Below are 21,733 nucleotides of genomic sequence, written 5' to 3'. Positions count from 1 at the left end.
GAACTTCCAATTCTCTGTTTATAGAACACTATTCCAAAAGTTTTGGGATCTTTAAATATTATTTTCCTGCAAACAGCTCCCATCACTTCTTTATAACGTGTTGCCCAGTTTTTCTGCCGTAATGTGAAGTCATGAACACTGAGCTTGGCAGGCCAGCTTCTCCCAGGTAGGTTTGGATATAATGGCTGTCACTGTGGATTTAATCCAGTTATTTTGGCTCAAGAACGAGGGAGCATCCGACGCTGCCTTAGTGATCAAGGCAATCCCAGCATTCATTGCGGGTCGGGTGCTCTTCTCTCACAGAAAAATAAACATGGCTGACAGGGCGGAGAAACGAATGGAGTTATTTTCAAACGTAAATAAAATATTACCGATTTTTAACTTGTATAAACTTGTACCGAGTGTTTTTATTTGCAAGTTCGAGCTTGTCAGGAAATTTAACCGTTATCGGTACATGAAGGAAGATGTTATACTGACGTTAGCGTGCTGTGCTACCTCAGTTTATTGGTTTTAATGGCAAGATGCTAAATGCTAAACCCGGTGGAATCGCTGTCTAAGTAGCGCGTTCGAATAACCTGCCTTATAAGTCACTGACTTATTAGAATCCTCTCTACTAAGGCAGCTGCCTGTGTAGACAGTAAGACAGCAAGGCAGCTCACTAGGTTTTCGAACACACCCTTTGTATTCTACTTGGCTGAAGTCTGGCTAATCAAGGAAAAATTTTCCTTTGGGTGTGATTACTTTCTCACTCCACTACATAAGCACTAGATACAGTATTTACATCTCATATAGATATCACTGATAAAACAGCACACACTTACCTGAGCGGTCTGAGCGTCCTGAGGAGGCGCAGCACTCGTAAGATCCCCAGAATGCGGTTCCCTCCGGACGAGGCCAGAGAGACCAAGATATCCACGATAGATATGAACACCAGCAGGCCATCCAGAACATTCCAGCTGCTCTGCAAATACACACCTGGACCCACATACAGGCCCTTGGAAACCACCTATCAGAGAGGTACATACACTTCTTTATCATTATCAGTCCCATCCTAATCCTCATCATTACCATCATCATCCTCATCCCTATTCTCATCATTAGCAGCATCAGCACCAGCAGCAGCATTCCCTACAGTAAAAAGTATGTGCCCCCCTTTCTTTGGCTTACTTAATTATTTCAATACATTAAATAATCATGACATGGCTTAAGGAAACTGGAGTAACTGTTTTCCCTAATTAGAAAATAATGGCTCTCGTTGTGGTTCGGTGGATTCCTAGAACATCTTTCAGATATATTTTTTCTGGCTCTTTTGGAACTTTTAGATCATCCAATTTGCTGATCTGTTTGATAAACTTCTCTATGGTGATATATACCAATCAAGCACAACATTATGACCACCTTCCTAATACTGTGTTGGTCCCCCTTTTGCTGCCCCATACGCAACAAACTGTGATGCTCTGTGTATTCTGACGCCTTTCTATCAGAACCAGTATTACCTTCTTCAGCAATCTGTACAGCCTTCGCTCCCCACGTCCATCACTGAGCCTTGGCCGCCCATGACCCTGTCGCCGGTTTACCACGGTTCCTTCCTTGGACCACTTTTGATAGATACTGACCACTGCAGACCGGGACACACCCCACAAGAGCTGCAGTTTTGGAGATGCTCTGACCCAGTCGTCTAGCCATCACAATTTGGCCCTCAAATCCTCACGCTCGCCCATTTTTCCTGCTTCTAACACATTAACTTTGAGACTTTGAGGATAAAATGTTCACTCGCTGCTTAATATATCCCCCCCACTAACAGGTGCCGTGATGAAGAGATATCAGTGTTATTCACTTCACCTGTCAGTGCTCATAATATTATGCCTGGTCGGTGTACACTTCTTCATCTTTATTACTCTCATCATTCTTATCATAATCCTCATCATTAGCAGCATCAGCACCAGCACCAGCATTGTCTCATTTAATCCACTTTATAAGTGGATGCTGCATGCTGCAAAAGTATGTGCCCCCTTTCTTCGGCTTACTAAATTATATTAAATAATCATGACACAAGATATCGCTTAAGAAAACTTCACTGTTTCCCCTCATTTTTTAAATAATGGCTCTCATTGTGGTTCGGTGGATTCCTAGGATGTCTTCTGGAACATTTGGATTCCACTTTGCCAATTTGGATCCAATTTGCTGATCTGTTTGATAAACTACCACTATGGTGCTACAAGTGTTGAGTAACTTTGTCTCTCAATCAAATGAAATGATTAGCTTGGGTGGTGCATTAGTCTATAGCACTAATCCACCATCCACCAAGTGACTGTATTGTTTTTACATTTACATTAAAGCCACTTGCAATTGAGAGCTAAGGGCCTCGCTCAAGAGCCCAGCGGTGGCAACTTTACACACAGTGGCAAGCTAATTATGCAATAACAGAGCACGACCAAGGACTTTTTCACATGCTCGTTCACCTGAAGTGTAGCTCAGTGGTTAAGGTACTGGACTAGTAATCAGAAGATTGCTGGTTCAAGCCCCACCACCACCAAGTTGCCACCGTTGGGTCCCTAAACAAGACCCTTAACTCTCAATTGCTCAAAAAGTCGCGGCTGCTAAATGCTGAAAACGTAAATGTACACCTGAAGTCTGATTCTCCTCATAAGTAAACTTAAGAAAGGACTCAAATTACAGGTAAATCAAATCCATCTCATGCATCCAGATACAGACGTTCCCGTTTACCTTAACTGTCATTTCAGCTACGAAGATCACGGTGAAGATGTAATTGGACACACTCAGAAAGACTCGTTCCTGCAGGACAATGAAATCAGCTCAGTTACACACATCCAGGAGCTCAGTGTAAAGCACACAGCAGCGGTAACGGTGACCTTTAGCTAACTCGTTTAAATCATGTATTTTCTGTTGCATTTCTTTAAGGAAAGTTCTGGGACAGTGAGTCCAGCTGGTGGCTGGAGGTGCAGATAACGAGACAGCACAGCGTTCCTGTCCACGGTGGGAATAAGTTTCACTGTACGTACAGCAGCACTGTTTCAGCTTCAAAACGTCCAGCCAATTAGTTCTGAAAATGAAACCTTGCTGATCTTATGAAGCAGTATGGCCCATCTCAAGCACTTAGCCAAGGCAGGATTTCCACAGTTTTCCTCCCAATCTAGTCATATCCAATTACCCGATTGCATTACGCTTCCTATCTACTGACGTTTATCTCTTCTCTGACTGAGGAGAGCCGTGACTGACACACGCCCCCTCCGACACGTGTGCGGTAGCCGAATGCATCTTTCCACCTGCACGAGGCGGGTTCATATCAGCTTTGTGTACGGACAGCCACACCCTGATCCACATTATTCCTCATCTCAGCCAGCAGAGCTCGTAATTACAGTTACTGTATAGGGAATCCTCTCCGACACCCTCCCTTGAACAACAAGCCAATCGTTGTTCATGTAGGCGCCCAGCCTGCTGGTAGCAAAGCTGAGATTTGAACCACTGCTGCGCCACCTGAGCGCCTAAAGCAGGATTTAACTTGCTAAACCTAATCGGGTTCAAATTTAAACCTCGCCTGTCCAAGTTGCGTTCAGTAAGTTAAGCTTGATAACAGGAACAAAAACATAACCATCAAATACATTCACGCCGAATCTAATTCAGCCTCCAAATCAAATTTTCAAATCAGTGAAAGCACTGACCATTCAAACATGAAGTAGATCAAAGCTTAATAAATATACACTGATCAGCCATAACATTAAAACCACCTCCATGTTTCTACACTCACTGTCCATGTTATCAGCTCCACTTACCATATAGAAGCACTTTGTAGTTCTACAATTACTGACTGTAGTCCATCTGTTTCTCTGCATGCTTTGTTACCCCCTTTTCATTCTGTTCTTCAATGGTCAGGACCCCCACAGGACCACCACAGAGCAGGTATTATTTAGGTGGTGGATCATTCTCAGCACTGCAGTGACACTGACATGGTGGTGGTGTGTTAGTGTGTGTTGTGCTGGTATGAGTGGATCAGACACAGCAGCGCTGCTGGAGTTTTTAAACACCTCACTGTCACTGCTGGACTGAGAATAGTCCACCAACCAAAAACATCCAGCCAACAGCGCCCCGTGGGCAGCGTCCTGTGACCACTGATGAAGGTCTAGAAGATGACCGACTCAAACAGCAGCAATAGATGAGCGATCGTCTCTGACTTTACATCTACAAGGTGGACCAACTAGGTAGGAGCGTCTAATAGGAGTGGACAGTGAGTGGACACGGTATTTAAAAACTCCAGCAGCGCTGCTGTGTCTGATCCACTCATTCCAGCACAACACACACTAACACACCACCACCATGTCAGTGTCACTGCAGTGCTGAGAATGATCCACCACCTAAATAATACCTGCTCTGTGGTGGTCCTGTGGGGGTCCTGACCATTGAAGAACAGGGTGAAAGCAGGTTACAAAAGCATGTAGAGAAACAGATGGACTACAGTCAGTAATTGTAGAACTACAAAGTGCTTCTATATGGTAAGTGGAGCTGATAACATGGACAGTGAGTGTAGAAACAAGGAGGTGGTTTTAATGTTATGGCTGATCAGTGTCTAATACTTTGGCCTATCGCAAAGTGTCCATGTCAGAGGTAGAGAAGGCGACTCCTGTTGTCTGGTCAAGGCATCAGCACGGTCAGCGTTAGGAGGGGTTAGCATGCTTTACTTTTTTTTAAACAGTGCATGAGAATTTTATCTGTAATAGAACTTAACATACTTAACAACTTAACAGTCCTAGCGCCGCATCATGGTGTAAATCGGTACTACACATGCGCTCACCATGCTGCTCGGCTGGATGTCGGGCCTCTCCAGCGCAATAGTGATGCAGTTGAGGAAGATGAAGATGAGCACCACGTGATCGAACATCTTGTGACTGATGACCTTCTGACAGCGCAGACGGAACCTGCGCAGAGACCGGAGACACGGGTCAGCGTGCTGGACCCTACGAGCCGAGCGCGATGCCTAGCGATACGTACTCATTCTGAGGCGAGAACAGATAGAGGGACCAGTCGTCGTGATCTAGGCACCACTGGGGCTTGTACGGCTCCAGGATCCTCTTCAGTAACGTGCACCAGCTCTACAAACATCCACACATTTCAAACATACTAAATATTTAAAGGTGAAGATGAGTTCTCATACGCTGTATGATCAAAAATATGCGGACACGGTTCTTTATGGCCGAGTTCATGTGACAACAGGTGTATGAAATCAGTTCTATAAATAAATAATGGGGAAGGCCGTGCATGGTTAAACGAGTTGTGTGCTCGAGCCCTGACCTCGATACTTGAGACTGAACACATCTGAGATGAATCGGAATGTCAGATAAGAGCCGGGCCTTCTTGTCTAACATCGATAACAGAATTAATGGCGCTCAGGTGGCGCATGGGCAAAACACACTGGCCACCAATGCTGGGTTTTTGAGCTCTGTGCTATCAGCCAGCCGGGTGCCCACACAGACACACAATTGGCTGTTTGTCTGTAGGCAGAAGGACAATGACTGAAACAGGGTTCCTCATCGCTGGGTAATTGTGTGGCCCCTGCACTGCAAAGAGTGTGGCCCCAGCACTGCAAAGAGTGTGGCCCCTGCACTGCAAAGAGTGTGGCCCCTGCACTGCAAAGAGTGTGGGTGTGGCCCCTGCACTGCATAGAGTGTGGGTGTGGCCCCTGCACTGCAAAGAGTGTGGGTGTGGCCGCTGCACTGCAGAGTGTGGCCCCAGCAATGCAAAGAGTGTGGCCCCAGTACTACAAAGAGTGTGGCCACAGCAATGCAAAGAGTGTGGCCCCAGTACTACAAAGAGTGTAGCCCCTGCACTGCAAAGAGTGTGGCCCTGCACTGCAAAGAGTGTGGCCCCTGCACTGCAAAGAGTGTGGCCCTGCACTGCAAAGAGTGTGGCCCCTGCACTGCAAAGAGTGTGGCCCCAGCAATGCAAAGAGTGTGGCCCCAGCAATACAAAGAGTGTAGCCCCTGCACTGCAAAGAGTGTGGCCCCTGCACTGCATAGAGTGTGGCCCCTGCACTGAAAAGAGTGTGGGTGTGGCCCCTGCAATGCAAAGAGTGTGGCCCCTGCACTGCAAAGAGTGTGGCCCCTGCAATGCAAAGAGTGTGGCCCCTGCACTGCAAAGAGTGTGGGTGTGGCCCCTGCAATGCAAAGAGTGTGGTCCCAGCACTGCAAAGAGTGTGGGTGTGGCCCCTGCACTGCAAAGAGTGTGGCCCCTGCACTGCAAAGAGTGTGGCCCCTGCACTGCAAAGAGTGTGGTCCCTGCACTGCAAAGAGCGTGGTCCCTGCACTGCAAAGAGTGTGGTCCCTGCACTGCAAAGAGCGTGGTCCCTGCACTGCAAAGAGTGTGGGTGTGGCCCCTGCACTGCAAAGAGTGTGGTCCCTGCACTGCAAAGAGTGTGGTCCCTGCACTGCAAAGAGTGTGGGTGTGGCCCCTGCACTGCAAAGAGTGTGGCCCCAGCACTGCAAAGAGTGTGGCCCCTGCACTGCAAAGAGTGTGGGTGTGGCCCCTGCACTGCAAAGAGCGTGGTCCCTGCACTGCATAGAGTGTGGGTGTGGCCCCTGCACTGCATAGAGTGTGGCACCTGCACTGCAAAGAGTGTGGGTGTGGCCCCTGCACTGCAAAGAGCGTGGTCCCTGCACTGCATAGAGTGTGGGTGTGGCCCCTGCACTGCATAGAGTGTGGCACCTGCACTGCAAAGAGTGTGGGTGTGGCCCCTGCACTGCAAAGAGCGTGGTCCCTGCACTGCATAGAGTGTGGGTGTGGCCCCTGCACTGCATAGAGTGTGGCCCCTGCACTGCAAAGAGTGTGGCACCTGCACTACATAGAGTGTGGGTGTGGCTCCTGCACTGCAAAGGCTCTTTTGTCTAAATAGGCACAAATTCCCATAAAATCATTCCAACATTGAGTGGAAAGCCATCCCAGAGGAGTGGAAGCACATCAGTGCTTGTTGTTTTGAAACAGGACAAGCTCCTGATCAGGTGTCCACATACTTTTGGCCATATATGAATTTTGAGTAGCACGTTCAGTAGAGATAAATGAAGTGTTTGGAACCTCCTGCTGCTCCTCCTCTTCACCCTGCGGGTGCGGCGCCTCTCGCTGCGCTCCGTTCGGTCCATCCACCCGACCGTTGCATTCTCCGAACGGGCGTGGCATGGGTGGGACCTGCAGCAGTTCTGGCACATCGAACGACTCCAGGTGTGAAACTTTGCCCAGGCTGCCCGCTCTGCTCGACTTGCCCGCCTCCGACTGGTCATCATCGAGGCTGTCCTGCCCGTCGCCCGACAGAAGCGACTCGCGCTCTCCGGACTGGCCGCGCTTCTTGAGGCTGGAGGCGCGACCAAGGCTGTGCCAGCTGGAGCGCCGACTCCCCCACAGACTGGACTGAAGGAAAAACACAGGTGGACAGACGTCATCATTACGAATCTGTACAATTAGTATGCACTGTATGTGGAGGGGGGCTCCAGACCACTGTGACCCTGACCAGAATTATTCATATTTTCATTTCTGGTCAGGGTCGTGGTGATCTGGAGCCCAGAAAATCCCAGAAAATAATAATAATACGTATTACATACATAAAGGCCAGATACTCCAGATACACTATATGGCCAAAAGTATTTGGACACCTTAATTCAAAAACAAACAGTATTCAAATAGAGTGACTTCTATCTATGAGATCTTTTTAGCTAGAACAACAGCCGCTCATTTTATCAGCTCCACTTACCATATAGAAGCACTGTGTAGTTCTACAATTACTGACTGTAGTCCATCTGTTTCTCTGCATGTTTTGTTACCCCCTTTCACCCTGTTCCTCAATGGTCAGGACCCCCACAGGACCACCACAGAGCAGGTATTATTTAGGTGGTGGATCATTCTCAGCACTGCAGTGACACTGACATGGTGGTGGTGTGTTAGTGTGCGTTGTGCTGGTATGAGTGGATCAGACACAGCAGCGCTGCTGGAGTTTTTAAACACCTCACTGTCACTGCTGGACTGAGAATAGTCCACCGACCAAAAACATCCAGCCAACAGCGCCCCGTGGGCAGCGTCCTGTGAGCACTGATGAAGGTCTAGAAGATGACCGACTCAAACAGCAGCAATAGATGAGCGATCGTCTCTGACTTTACATCTACAAGGTGGACCGACTAGGTAGGAGTGTCTAATAGAGTGGACAGTGAGTGGACACGGTGTTTAAAAACTCCACTCATACCAGCACAACACACACTAACACACCACCACCATGTCAGTGTCACTGCAGTGCTGAGAATGATCCACCACCTAAATAATACCTGCTCTGTGGGGGTCCTGACCATTAAAGAACAGGGTGAAAGGGGGCTAACAAAGCATGTAGAGAAACAGATAGACTACAGTCAGTAATTGTAGAACTACAAAGTGCTTCTATATGGTAAGTTGAGCTGATAAAATGGACAGTGAGTGTAGAAACAAGGAGGTGGTTTTAATGTTATGGCTGACATCCCAAAACTGCTAGGAAACACACGTTCATGTTTATGTGCGTCTATAAACTTTTGGTCGTGTATAATATCCGTGTGCTTCTTACCACTGACCGCAGCTCGTGATGCTCATAGGAGGCGTTGCTGCTGCGCCGTGATTGGCTCTCGTAGTGAGACACTTCGGTTCTGGGCGCGGCGATCGTGATCGTGTGGTAGGGGGGCATGGTCGCTCTGGGCTCCAAGTGCCCGTTAGAGACGGGCATCAGAGATTGCATTTTGACCTCCGAACCTGGCAAACATAAAACACAATATGGCCAAAAGTATACGGACATCAGAGCATAAAGATCATGCATTTTCCAGGGATGCCAGTTGTTAAACAAATCATTTTTACAGTGTCAAAAGTATTCACACCCCCCCCTACCTGAGCACAGCAGTTCCCTCAACCTTTCCTCTTCACCAAAGTCGGAGTAAATGTCATTGTCGCTCTCTGACCTGCTGGCGTCGCCCTAAAAAAAGAGAAAAACAGGCGGAGACAATTCAAGTCTGGTCATTCTGTCTGAGGGCTGCCGCTTACTGGATGTTTTTGCACCATTCTGTGTAATATAGGGACTGTTAATAGATCAGCAGTTCCTGACGTGCTCAAACCAGCCCGTCTGGAGTCGTGTCCACCTGATCTGATGTGCTGCGCTGGTGTCACATGACTTGATCATATGGGTGAGTGAGTGAGGCCCTCAACAGACTTCCTCTAAACCTCTAAACTCTCACCTCAGCCTGGAATCCCTCCACCAAAATGGCCACCAGCAGGTTGAAGAGGACGTAATTGCCGAAGGTCATGAGAGCCACGAAGTACAGCGCCGCCCACGGAGACGTGGAGGCCATGCCGTTATAGAGCACCACGTTCCAGTCCTCCTGGGTCAAGATCTGCAGGAACACAGAGAGCGAGATCAGTGTGGGTCACCAGCAGGGTCAGCCTTCATCTCCCACGAATCAGGTCTACCAACACTATATCTAAACACTGTACAGCCGATAGTAAGTGGACACCTGAATATCACACCCCTTTCCAAAAACTGTCTCTGCAGCTTTACCAGCCTTCACATCATCTAAGACGGCTTTCCACAAGATTTTGATGGAGAGTCCTGTCCACGAGTGAGGTCATTTGTAAGGACAGAAATCCAAGGGTGTGTAGTGGCCTTGAGATCCTGGATCTGTCCAGGCCAACAGACTTCCTTCACACCCCTGAAAGACCTGAACACAGTCATTGGGGGGGTGTCCACATACTTTTGGCTTAGGGAGTGTCGTAACACACTGGACATTGTTGTTTGTGTTGAGTTTGGAAACTTTTGAAGCGTCCTTGTAGAACTTCGGTGATACACAGGGGCAGAGAGGCAGGACGACAAATGGATGTGTGTGTCTCCTACCAAGGCTGAGCAGAAGAACAGTGGTAGATCAGTGGTCTTCTACTAAAGCTGGGCAGAAGAACAGTGGTCTTCTATCAAGGTTGGGCAGAAGAACAGTGGTCTTCTACCAAGATTGGATGGAAGAACAGTGGTCTCTTACCAAGGTCGGTCAGAGGAACAGTCATCTCCCACCAAGGTTGAACAGAAGAACAGTGGTCTCTGCCAAGGTTGGGTGGAAGAACAGTGGTCTCTTACCAAGGTCGGTCAGAGGAACAGTCATCTCCCACCAAGGTTGAACAGAAGAACAGTGGTCTCTGCCAAGGTTGGGCAGAAGAACAGTGGTGTCTCACCAAGGTTGGGCAGAGAAACAGCGGTGTCTCACCAAGGTTGGGCAGAAGAACAGTGGTAGAACAGTGGTCTTCTACTAAAGCTGGACAGAAGAACAGTGGTCTCCCATCAAGGATAGGCAGAAGAACAGTGGTCTCCTACCAAGATTGGGTGGAAGAACAGTGGTGTCTCACCAAGGTTGGGCAGAGAAACAGCGGTGTCTCACCAAGGTTGGGCAGAAGAACAGTGGTCTTCTACTAAAGCTGGACAGAAGAACAGTGGTCTCCCATCAAGAATAGGCAGAAAAACAGTGGTCTCCTACCAAGATTGGGTGGAAGAACAGTGGTCTCTTACCAAGGTTGGGCAGAGGAACAGTCATCTCTCACCAAGGTTGAACAGAAGAACAGTGGTCTCTACCAAGATTGGGCAGAAGAACAGTGGTCTCCTACCAAGGCTGGGCAGAAGAACAGTGGTCTTTTAGTAGTGGTCACCTACCAAGGCTCAGGCTCAAGACTTTTGGCTCAGAGAGTGTCGTAACACATTGGACATGTTGTTTGTTGTGAGTTTGGAAACTTTTGAAGCGTCCTTGCAGAACTTCAGTGATACTCGGGGGCAGAGAGGCAGAACGACAAATGGATGTGTGTGTTTGGGAATGGTGGTGGGGGTGAGGGGGGGGTTTGTGACCCGGTTACTCACTGTTCCCCTTGATGCCAGGCGGGGGTCATATTGTTTTGGCAGCGCGCTGCACTCCTTGGAGTTCCCTAATTAATGCTGTCACCTCGATGCTGACAGCTCCACTAATCAGATTTAGAGTTCTGGGTGGGCTAAGACTCCGCCCGTCCACTAATGACCGTGACACTGATAGGCCGCCATGCAGAAAGTTACACTGAGTGGCCAGAAGTATGTGGACGGTTGACCATTAAATCGGCGGCCGCTCGGTAATGATCTCACCTTCCTCCTGTGCTACAGTCGAGCAGATGAACTGAACCAGAACAGCGGATGCCGTAACACCCACCCACACACACGTAAACAGTGCAGATTATTATTGCTGTCTGTCATGCAGCACTGATGTGTGTGTGTGTGTTTATAGGAGAAGGAGGAACTCCAGGACCTGCATCTGCTCATCTTCAGCTCCATCCTCACCTTATAAACGTCTTCCTGTAACAGTTGCTGTTTACCCAGAGTTACCCAGGGTCAACAAGAGACGCTTAAGGAATTTCAGCTATTTTTCTATCGTCTCCTACCAAGGTTAAACAGAAGAACAGTGGTCTCCTACCAAGGTTAAACAGAAGAACAGTGGTCTCCTACCAAGGTTAAACAGAAGAAAAGTGGTCTCCTACCAAGGTTAAACAAGAACAGTGGTCTCCTACCAAGGTTAAACAGAAGAACAGTGGTCTCCTACCAAGGTTAAACAGAAAAACAGTGGTCTCCTACCAAGGTTGAACAAGAACAGTGGTCTCCTACCAAGGTTAAACAGAAAAACAGTGGTCTCCTACCAAGGTTAAACAGAAAAACAGTGGTCTCCTACCAAGGTTAAACAGAAGAAAAGTGGTCTCCTACCAAGGTTAAACAGAAGAACAGTGGTCTCCTACCAAGGTTAAACAGAAGAAAAGTGGTCTCCTACCAAGGTTAAACAAGAACAGTGGTCTCCTACCAAGGTTAAACAGAAGAACAGTGGTCTCCTACCAAGGTTAAACAGAAAAACAGTGGTCTCCTACCAAGGTTGAACAAGAACAGTGGTCTCCTACCAAGGTTAAACAGAAAAACAGTGGTCTCCTACCAAGGTTAAACAGAAAAACAGTGGTCTCCTACCAAGGTTAAACAGAAGAAAAGTGGTCTCCTACCAAGGTTAAACAGAAGAACAGTGGTCTCCTACCAAGGTTAAACAGAAGAAAAGTGGTCTCCTACCAAGGTTAAACAGAAGAACAGTGGTCTCCTACCAAGGTTAAACAGAAGAAAAGTGGTCTCCTACCAAGGTTAAACAGAAGAACAGTGGTCTCCTACCAAGGTTAAACAGAAGAACAGTGGTCTCCTACCAAGGTTGAGCAGAAGAACAGTGGTCTCCTACCAAGGTTGAGCAGAAGAACAGTGGTCTCCTACCAAAGTTGAGCAGAAGAACAGAACAGTGGTCTCCTTCTAAGGTTGGGCAGAAGAACAGTGGTCTCCTACCAAGGTTGAGCAGAAGAACAGTGGTCTCCTACCAAGGTTGAGCAGAAGAACAGAACAGTGGTCTCCTTCTAAGGTTGGGCAGAAGAACAGTGGTCTCCTACCAAGGTTGAGCAGAAGAACAGAACAGTGGTCTCCTACCAAGGTTGGGCAGAAGAACAGTGGTCTCCTACCAAGGTTGGGCAGAAGAACAGTGGTCTCTTACCAAAGTTGAGCAGAAGAACAGAACAGTGGTCTCCTACCAAGGTTGGGCAGAAGAACAGTGGTCTCCTACCAATGGTTGGGCAGAAGAACAGTGGTCTCCTACCAAAGTTGAGCAGAAGAACAGAACAGTGGTCTCCTACCAAGGTTGGGCAGAAGAACAGTGGTCTCCTACCAAGGTTGGGCAGAAGAACAGTGGTCTCTTACCAAGGCTGGGCAGAAGAACAGTGGTCTCCTACCAAGGTTGGGCAGAAGAACAGTGGTCTCTTACCAAGGCTGGGCAGAAGAACAGTGGTCTCCTACCAAGGTTGAGCAGAAGAACAGTGGTCTCCTACCAAGGTTGAGCAGAAGAACAGAACAGTGGTGTCCTACTAAGGTTGAGCAGAAGAATAGTGGTCTCCTACCAAGGTTGAGCAGAAGAACAGTGGTCTCCTTCCAAGGTTGCTTTTATCTAATTATTTTGTGGTTAGCAACAAACTTCAGTTGGTGCCCATTTTTTTCACAGCCTCTAAATCCCACGGTGATGAAAAGCTCCCTTGAATTTGGTACAGATACAACTGTTCCATGATGTGCTTCATGCCCAGGTCTCCAGCTGGACTTGATCATGATCACTCAGGAATTATAATAATGAGGAACTAATGTCACAGTGTTACATGGCATTCTAGAACTTTGCACACCAACAAATTGATCATAAGTTGGTGTCTGTATATTTTTGACAGCAGATTTTTAGAAAAACACAATAAAGTTTTAAACAACGTTAAAAGAACCACCATGAAAACGTGTCCCTTTCAAGTGTCTACAAACTTTTGACTTTAAGAGTCGGGAGCTGAAATAGATTTTTGTATTTGTGTATTTTCTGGATGTATTTTTAGACAGTCCAGCCGTACTGAGCGCTGTAGCTTCAGAGAGAAAAATGGACCTGCTGACACACACACACACACACACACACACACACACACACACACACACACACACACACACGTCCACCCAAAATGAGAGATTAGAGAAATTAAAGTGCAGCAGAAAACCTGGCCTCTGTGGCGTCCCTCAGACCCTGGAGTTAATGCCGAACCGAATCACCATTTACCCACCTGACACCCGCGCTGACCTCACCACGCCGGCAGTAATGCCATCCGATGCCGTGGGGAGTCAAAACTCGTTTATCCAAGGGACAAAGTTATCCAACACGTATATCACCCGTCTGTGTCTGATTCAGATTCAGATGTTGACCTGCTGCACCACACCTCAGCTTCATCTCATGGACAGATGACCTTACATTCTCCTCAAGAATCATCTTGTAGACTGGAGTTTACAGCACGCTCCACAGGACAGGTCACCACACACGCCATCGTGCTACCACCGCTGTTGTGATCATGTTTTCACTATCAGATTCCAGAAAAGCTGTCACAAAGCTCTTGGAAAAATTGTTTGGAAATAATGGCTCACAGTGTGGTTCGGTGGAGTCCTAGAGCTTCAAAAATTGCTTTGAACTGTTTTCCAGACTGCTCTGTTATTACCTTTTGCTTTGTGTAATTCATTGGATGGCGGTGAAGTGTTTCTATGGAAACTTTAAGAGGACTTTGGCCTTATATTAAATGCCAAGGCCAAAAGTTTGTTGACAACTGAAAGGAAGCCTTTTAAACGTCCCATTTTAAAACCACTATTAATTAATATAGTATTAATGTATAGTATTAATATATGGTATTAATATGGTATTAATATATAGTATTAATATGGTATTTATATATAATATTAATATGGTATTAATATATGATATTATTAATATAGTATTAATATATATTATTATTATGGTATTAATATATGGTATTACTATGGTATTAATATGGTATATATATATATATATATATAGATAGATAGATAGATAGATAGATAGATAGATAGATAGATAGTATTAATATATGGTACTAATATATGGTATTAATATGGTATTAATATATAGTATTAATATGGTATTTATATATAATATTAATATGGTATTAATATATGATATTATTAATATAGTATTAATATATATTATTATTATGGTATTAATATATGGTATTACTATGGTATTAATATGGTATATATATATATATATATATATAGATAGATAGATAGATAGATAGATAGATAGATAGATAGATAGATAGATAGATAGTATTAATATATGGTACTAATATATGGTATTAATATGGTATTAATATATGGTATGTATATGGTATTTATATATGGTATTATTATGGTATTGATATGGTATTTATATATGATATGTATATGGTATTTATATATGGTATTAATATGGTATTAATATATAGTATTAATATGTAGTTATATGGTATTAATATGGTATTAATACGATATTGATATGGTATTTATATATGGTATTAATATGGTATTTATATATGGTATTAATATGGTATTAATATGGTATTTATATGGTATTAATATGTAGTTGCGTCCCACTCAGCGCTCCACAAGATCCTGGAGTGTTCCTATGGAAGTTAGTGCCCGTTCAGTCAAAAGAACGTGAGGTCAGGCACTGATGTTGGATGAGAAGATTTGGCTTGCTTTTGACGTTCCAACATCCCAATTTTTCCTGCTTCTAACATCAACTTTGAGGATAAAATGTTCACTCGCTGCCTAATATATCCCCCCCACTAACAGGTGCCGTGATGAAGAGATAATCAGTGTTATTCACTTCACCTGTCAGTGCTCATAATGTTATGCCTGATCGGTGTATATACAAGGTGATATAGGTGTTGGATTTCTATTGTTATATTATTAAATAGAACAAGAACTGGAATACCAACCTGGAAGACGGTGACGATGGCCCAGAGGAGCGAGTCGAAGTTCTTCCTGTCTGAGACGGTGTCTCCGTTCTCCGTGCGCAGTGTGAACTTACAGCCAAACAGATGCATGCCTAAAATACTGAAGGACAGAACACAGAGAACAGATCGATCAGATGTCCTGACAGAATACACTGCTCTGTTCCAAATTCTTAATTAGTGGGAGTTACTTTGTTCTGCCAAATTCTGCACCCTACCCTTATTATTAGGAACTCGCTTTAATTCCAAGTCACACAATAAAATATATTAATTTACAGTCATTTAATTTCTTGTTCACTTATTTTTATCAGTCGCTTTATCCTGGTCAGGGTCACAGATGGGGGGTCTAGATGGGGCGCCAATCCATCATAGGGGTTCACGTCCCCTCTCAGACATGCCAATCATGTCTGTCTGGAAGCCCGGCTGGTTGGTAGTGGGCTAGTTTAGTAGAGCTCTGCGCCACAATCACAGTAAAAAGTTCACACACAGAAAAGGCTCCTTGATTTCCGCAACTCTTCTTTGTCTGTGACTTAATGATTTACGAATCCTTGTGGGGACATTGTGGGTTTTCTAAAAACATCTCACTCAAAACTTTTTGGCATTTCTTCGTAAATCCTTGCTGCTGCTTCTCTGTGTCCATATAAATAAGACTTGTTTGACTGAACAGATTAAAAAGTAAACTGGAAGCATAGTACAAATGCATTGAAGACAGTGGAGGCTCAGGAATCTGGACTAGTAATCAGAAGCATGCAGGTTCAAGCCCCACCACTGCTAAATTGCCACTATTGGACCCCTGAGCAAGGCCCTGAACCCTCAAGTGCTCAGATTGTATTCAGTCATAATCTGAAGTCGCTTTGGATAAAGAGCGTCCACAAAATGCCGCAAAACACACACACACACCTGAAGATGAAGATGAAGAGCATGAGCAGCATGCAGAAGGTGGCCACGTTGTCCATGGTCTTCATCAGGACCACCAGCTGCCTGCGCAGGGCCGGCAGGAAGCGCACCAGCTTCAAAACCCTCAGCAGACGGAAGGTGCGCAGAACCGACAGGCCTCCGTCCGCCTGACCGGTGATCTCCCACACACTGCACAGAGGACAGGACACGTCAGGGGATTCCTACCCTACGTTCACTGAGCTCAATCCTAGAGAGCTCTAGTCAGGGAAAAGCTGGTAACCTTGGAGGTCTGAAGTGCACACGGGTCCTAATCTGATTGGCCTGCCTTTCACAGCCGGTATGCACATACTATAAGAATCAAGAGTTGCCGTGCCAAAAAATCACAGCAATATTGAGCATATTTTATTTCGTTTTCATCAGTCAGCTCATCCTGGTCAGTGTCCCGGTGGGTCCAGTTCCACTGGGAAAACACAGAGCGCCAAAACACCCCCTCCTTTCAATAATCAATCATGTCTGTGCCAATAGCACCACTGAGATTCAAACCCGGGTCTCAGTCGTGGTGGGCAAGCGTAACAGACCGAATGCCACTTGTGTATCACAATGCAGACATACACTACATGATCAAAAGTATGTAGACATGCTTTAAAATAGTTGAGATCAAGAGTTTTATCCACACCCTTCACTAACAGGGGTATAAATCAACAGTTTGGGAAGGCCCTTTCCATTTCAGCATGACTTTGCCTTTGTGACATGGTTCGGTGCAAAGTCCTACTGAACATATATTTGAGATGAACTGGGACACTGACTGCGAAAAGCTCTAACAAAAGTTCTTTTGACTTAAAGAGAATGACGACTTCATATTCATGTCCATGGTTTTGAAATGATCTCTCCAACAAGCCTGTGTTCAGGTGTCCATATTCTTTTAGCTCTACAGCTTTTAAAAAAGCAGCACTGCTGCAGGTTCAGCTCTGTTGCATCTGCCAGCACGACTGAACCGTGCAGCAAATCTCAGCATCAATAATGAACACGAGCGCTAAAAAGGAATGCTAACGACCAGGACGCAATTAAACGCAAGGATCTGAGAGCAATTAGGAGGGAATAAAGAAACAAGAGGCATGCCTGATGATGACGATGATCAGGTCGAAGATGTTGTACGGGTTACTGATGTAGCCTAGCGGGCCGCAAGCCAGAAGCTTCAGCACCATCTCCAGGGAGAACAGGCTGGTGAAGACGATGTTACTGATCTCCAGCACATCTGTTAACTCAGCAGGCTACAGAACAGAGAGAGAAAAACGCAGGAGGAAAGAGCATGAAAAGAACAACAAGAGACTCGCCTGAAGCCCCGGGTAAAACATTAGAACATTAGAACCATGTTTCCCCAGCATCATATAACAAAACCATACTAAGAGTTCTAGAGCTCTGTTTTTCTATGAAGTTTGTATGTTGGATGCTTGATTGTATGCTAACCAAGGGTAAGCTGATAGATTCTGTAAATAAATACACAAAAGTATTCCATCCAAAACAAGCAAAGGTACATGTAAACACCTAATTCATCCAGTAGAACACCCTATTCATACTGTAGAACACCTTATTTATCCAGTAGAACACCTTATTTATCCAGTAGAACACACTATATGTCCAGTAGAAAACCTTATTTATTCAGTAGAACACCCTATTAATGCAGTGGGACGCCCTACTTATCCAGTAAAAGACCCTATTTATCTAGTCGGACACCCTACTTATCCAGTAGAACACACTATTTATCCAGTAGAACACACTATTTATCCAGTAGAACACACTATTTATCTAGTCGGACACCCTACTTATCCAGTAGAACACCCTATTTATCCAGTAGAACACCCTACCTATCCAGTAGAACACCCTATTTATCCAGTAGAACACACTATTTATCCAGTAGAACACACTATTTATCCAGTAGAACACCCTACCTATCCAGTAGAACACACTATTTATCCAGTAGAACACCCTATTTATCCAGTAGAACACCCTATTTATCCAGTAGAACACACTATTTATCCAGTAGAACACCCTACCTATCCAGTAGAACACCCTATTTATCCAGTAGAACACCCTATTTATCCAGTAGAACACCCTACCTATCCAGTAGAACACACTATTTATCCAGTAGAACACACTATTTATCCAGTAGAACACACTATTTATCCAGTAGAACACCCTACCTATCCAGTAGAACACCCTATTTATCCAGTAGAGCACACTATTTATCCAGTAGAACACACTATTTATCCAGTAGAACACCCTACCTATCCAGTAGAACACCCTATTTATCCAGTAGAACACCCTACCTATCCAGTAGAACACCCTATTTATCCAGTAGAACACACTATTTATCCAGTAGAACACCCTACTTATCCAGTAGAACACCCTATTTATCCAGTAGAACACCCTACTTATCCAGTAGAACACCCTATTTATCCAGTAGAACACCCTACCTATCCAGTAGAACACCCTATTTATCCAGTAGAACACACTATTTATCCAGTAGAACACACTATTTATCCAGTAGAACACCCTACCTATCCAGTAGAACACACTATTTATCCAGTAGAACACCCTATTTATCCAGTAGAACACCCTATTTATCCAGTAGAACACACTATTTATCCAGTAGAACACACTATTTATCCAGTAGAACACACTATTTATCCAGTAGAACACCCTACCTATCCAGTAGAACACCCTATTTATCCAGTAGAACACCCTATTTATCCAGTAGAACACCCTACCTATCCAGTAGAACACACTATTTATCCAGTAGAACACACTATTTATCCAGTAGAACACACTATTTATCCAGTAGAACACCCTACCTATCCAGTAGAACACCCTATTTATCCAGTAGAGCACACTATTTATCCAGTAGAACACACTATTTATCCAGTAGAACACCCTACCTATCCAGTAGAACACCCTATTTATCCAGTAGAACACCCTACCTATCCAGTAGAACACCCTATTTATCCAGTAGAACACACTATTTATCCAGTAGAACACCCTACTTATCCAGTAGAACACCCTATTTATCCAGTAGAACACCCTACTTATCCAGTAGAACACACTATTTATCCAGTAGAACACCCTATTTATCCAGTAGAACACCCTATTTATCCAGTAGAACACCCTACCTATCCAGTAGAACACACTATTTATCCAGTAGAACACCCTACCTATCCAGTAGAACACCCTATTTATCCAGTAGAACACCCTACCTATCCAGTAGAACACCCTATTTATCCAGTAGAACACACTATTTATCCAGTAGAACACCCTACTTATCCAGTAGAACACCCTATTTATCCAGTAGAACACCCTACTTATCCAGTAGAACACACTATTTATCCAGTAGAACACCCTATTTACCCTATTTATCCAGTAGAACACCCTATTTATCCAGTAGAACACACTAATTATCCAGTAGAACACCCTATTTATCCAGTAGAACACACTATTTATCCAGTAGAACACACTATTTATCCAGTAGAACACACTATTTATCCAGTAGAACACCCTATTTATCCAGTAGAACACCCTATTTATCCAGTAGAACACACTATTTATCCAGTAGAACACCCTATTTATCCAGTAGAACACTATTTATCCAGTAGAACACCCTATTTATCCAGTAGAACACAGTAGAACATCCTATTTATCCAGTGGGGCACCCTACTAATCCAGAGGAACAACCTATTTATCCAATATAACACCCTATTTATCCACTAGAACACCATATTTATCCAGTGGAACACCTTATTTATGCAGTAAAACACCTTATTTATGCAGTAAAACGCCTTATTTATGCAGTAAAACACCTTATTTATGCAGTAAAACGCCTTATTTATGCAGTAAAACACCTTATTTATCCAGCGGAACACCTTATTTATGTAGCGTAACACCCTATTCATGCCTCTCTGCAGATCTGTGCCTCTATAGAGAGTGAGGACTAACCCTGTTATTATAGCTGTTTAGTGTAATGCAAATAATCATTTTCCTGCTGCGAGTCTGAGTGGGCTCTGCACCACCCACACTACCAAGAAAGCGATCGTTTTACAGTGAAGGGAGATGCAGATCGACAAGATACATAACGTGGCAAAAAGTATATGGACACTCCCAACTAATAACTGAGTTTAGGCACACTTACTGCAGACAGTATGAAAATATCAGCTCCCTATCAAGTACAACATATGGCCAAAATTATGTGGACACCTGAACATAAGCATTAATATTAAGCATCTCACCCCCTTCCTTCTTCTAGAAAGGCTTTCCACAAGATTGTAAATTGCGTGTTGGAATTTGTGCCTATTCAATAAATCAAATTGTGAGAACACTCACTGACTTTGGATGAGCCGGCTTAGCTCACAAGCAATGCTGATATGGTTGCAGTCAAGGTTCTAAGCAGTGCACTAGAGTTCCTTCATGATGGCTCAGGAAAGGGACTTTGCCAAACTGTTGCCAGTAAGTTGGTACTGCTGATACAGGAACTTAACAGTCAGGAGGGGTGTCCACATACTTTTGGCCCCATTCTGCAACTAAAGTCCTGCCACTGAGATGAACTGCTAGGAGAACATCTATAGCAATAAAGGCAAGTGAATGACAAGTTAGTAAGGCAGGTTCCACAGTTTCGAGCAGTTCCACAGGAATCGAGCACTAATGGGAACATCGTAGCCGTGACTGATGGTCAGAACATGATCAATTCAAACAGGAGGACGAAGATCCAACGTGCAGAACAGCTAAAAAAGCCCCGGAGATGGTCCAGGTCAAAGTAGCAGGCTGCCAGATGCAAATGAGAACAGAATCCATAGAGAGAAACCAAATTTGACATCTGATGTGATTCACTGTCCTGCTGGAACCAAAGCAGAGAACTTGAATCTGCTTTTGAAGCTCCTCTGACCTTCTCCTCCAAGCATACGTCTGGTCACTGTGACCAAACAACTCCACGACTGCTTCGTCTGACCAGAAGGCTTGTTTCTTGGACAGTTGGACTTAATTATTAAGCAGGATCGTATTTAATGCCTTGTAAAGCTCGCTCGGCTGTGCACAGTGACACTAGCATTTGAGCAGCCTCTTAGTCATGGTCGGCTTGTTTTTAGTGGTTTCAGTGGACACATTTCCTCTGATAAAACAGTCTGTATCTCAAACAAGCATGTCAACTGAGAAGGACTGGCTCACAGCTGCTGTGGAGTTTAATGGGGCTGTTTGACCACACCAAACTGGTCAAACCAGGTACTTGTGGCCGCTCAGGTGGCGCAGCGGTAAAAACACACGCTGGAACCAGAGCTGGGACCTCGAATACATCATATCGAGTCTCAGTTCTGCCTGCCGGCTAAGGCTGGGCGGCCACATGAACGATGATTTGCCTGTTGTAGGGGTAGGGGTGGGGTATTAAAGCCGGATAGGGACT

General features: G+C 45.0%; 1 protein-coding gene across 1 annotated transcript in view; it reads right to left on the bottom strand.

The window, feature by feature from the left end:
- Nucleotides 1–21,733, bottom strand: part of cacna1hb (calcium channel, voltage-dependent, T type, alpha 1H subunit b) — a 62,317-nt gene that overhangs the window by 17,504 nt on the left and 23,080 nt on the right. Inside the window, exons 9-19 of the mRNA XM_063010816.1 lie at nt 17,413–17,564; nt 16,297–16,482; nt 15,382–15,499; nt 9,246–9,401; nt 8,902–8,986; nt 8,588–8,769; nt 7,084–7,413; nt 5,008–5,108; nt 4,811–4,934; nt 2,728–2,796; nt 822–1,006 (exon numbers count right to left, since the gene is read on the bottom strand). Coding sequence (XP_062866886.1) covers nt 822–1,006; nt 2,728–2,796; nt 4,811–4,934; nt 5,008–5,108; nt 7,084–7,413; nt 8,588–8,769; nt 8,902–8,986; nt 9,246–9,401; nt 15,382–15,499; nt 16,297–16,482; nt 17,413–17,564 — 1,688 coding nt within the window. The remainder of the gene's footprint in view (nt 1–821; nt 1,007–2,727; nt 2,797–4,810; nt 4,935–5,007; nt 5,109–7,083; nt 7,414–8,587; nt 8,770–8,901; nt 8,987–9,245; nt 9,402–15,381; nt 15,500–16,296; nt 16,483–17,412; nt 17,565–21,733) is intronic.

Source organism: Trichomycterus rosablanca, chromosome 15, assembly GCF_030014385.1.
Source record: "Trichomycterus rosablanca isolate fTriRos1 chromosome 15, fTriRos1.hap1, whole genome shotgun sequence".
Taxonomy (NCBI): domain Eukaryota; kingdom Metazoa; phylum Chordata; class Actinopteri; order Siluriformes; family Trichomycteridae; genus Trichomycterus; species Trichomycterus rosablanca.
This window is presented reverse-complemented; position numbering and strand designations above follow the sequence as displayed.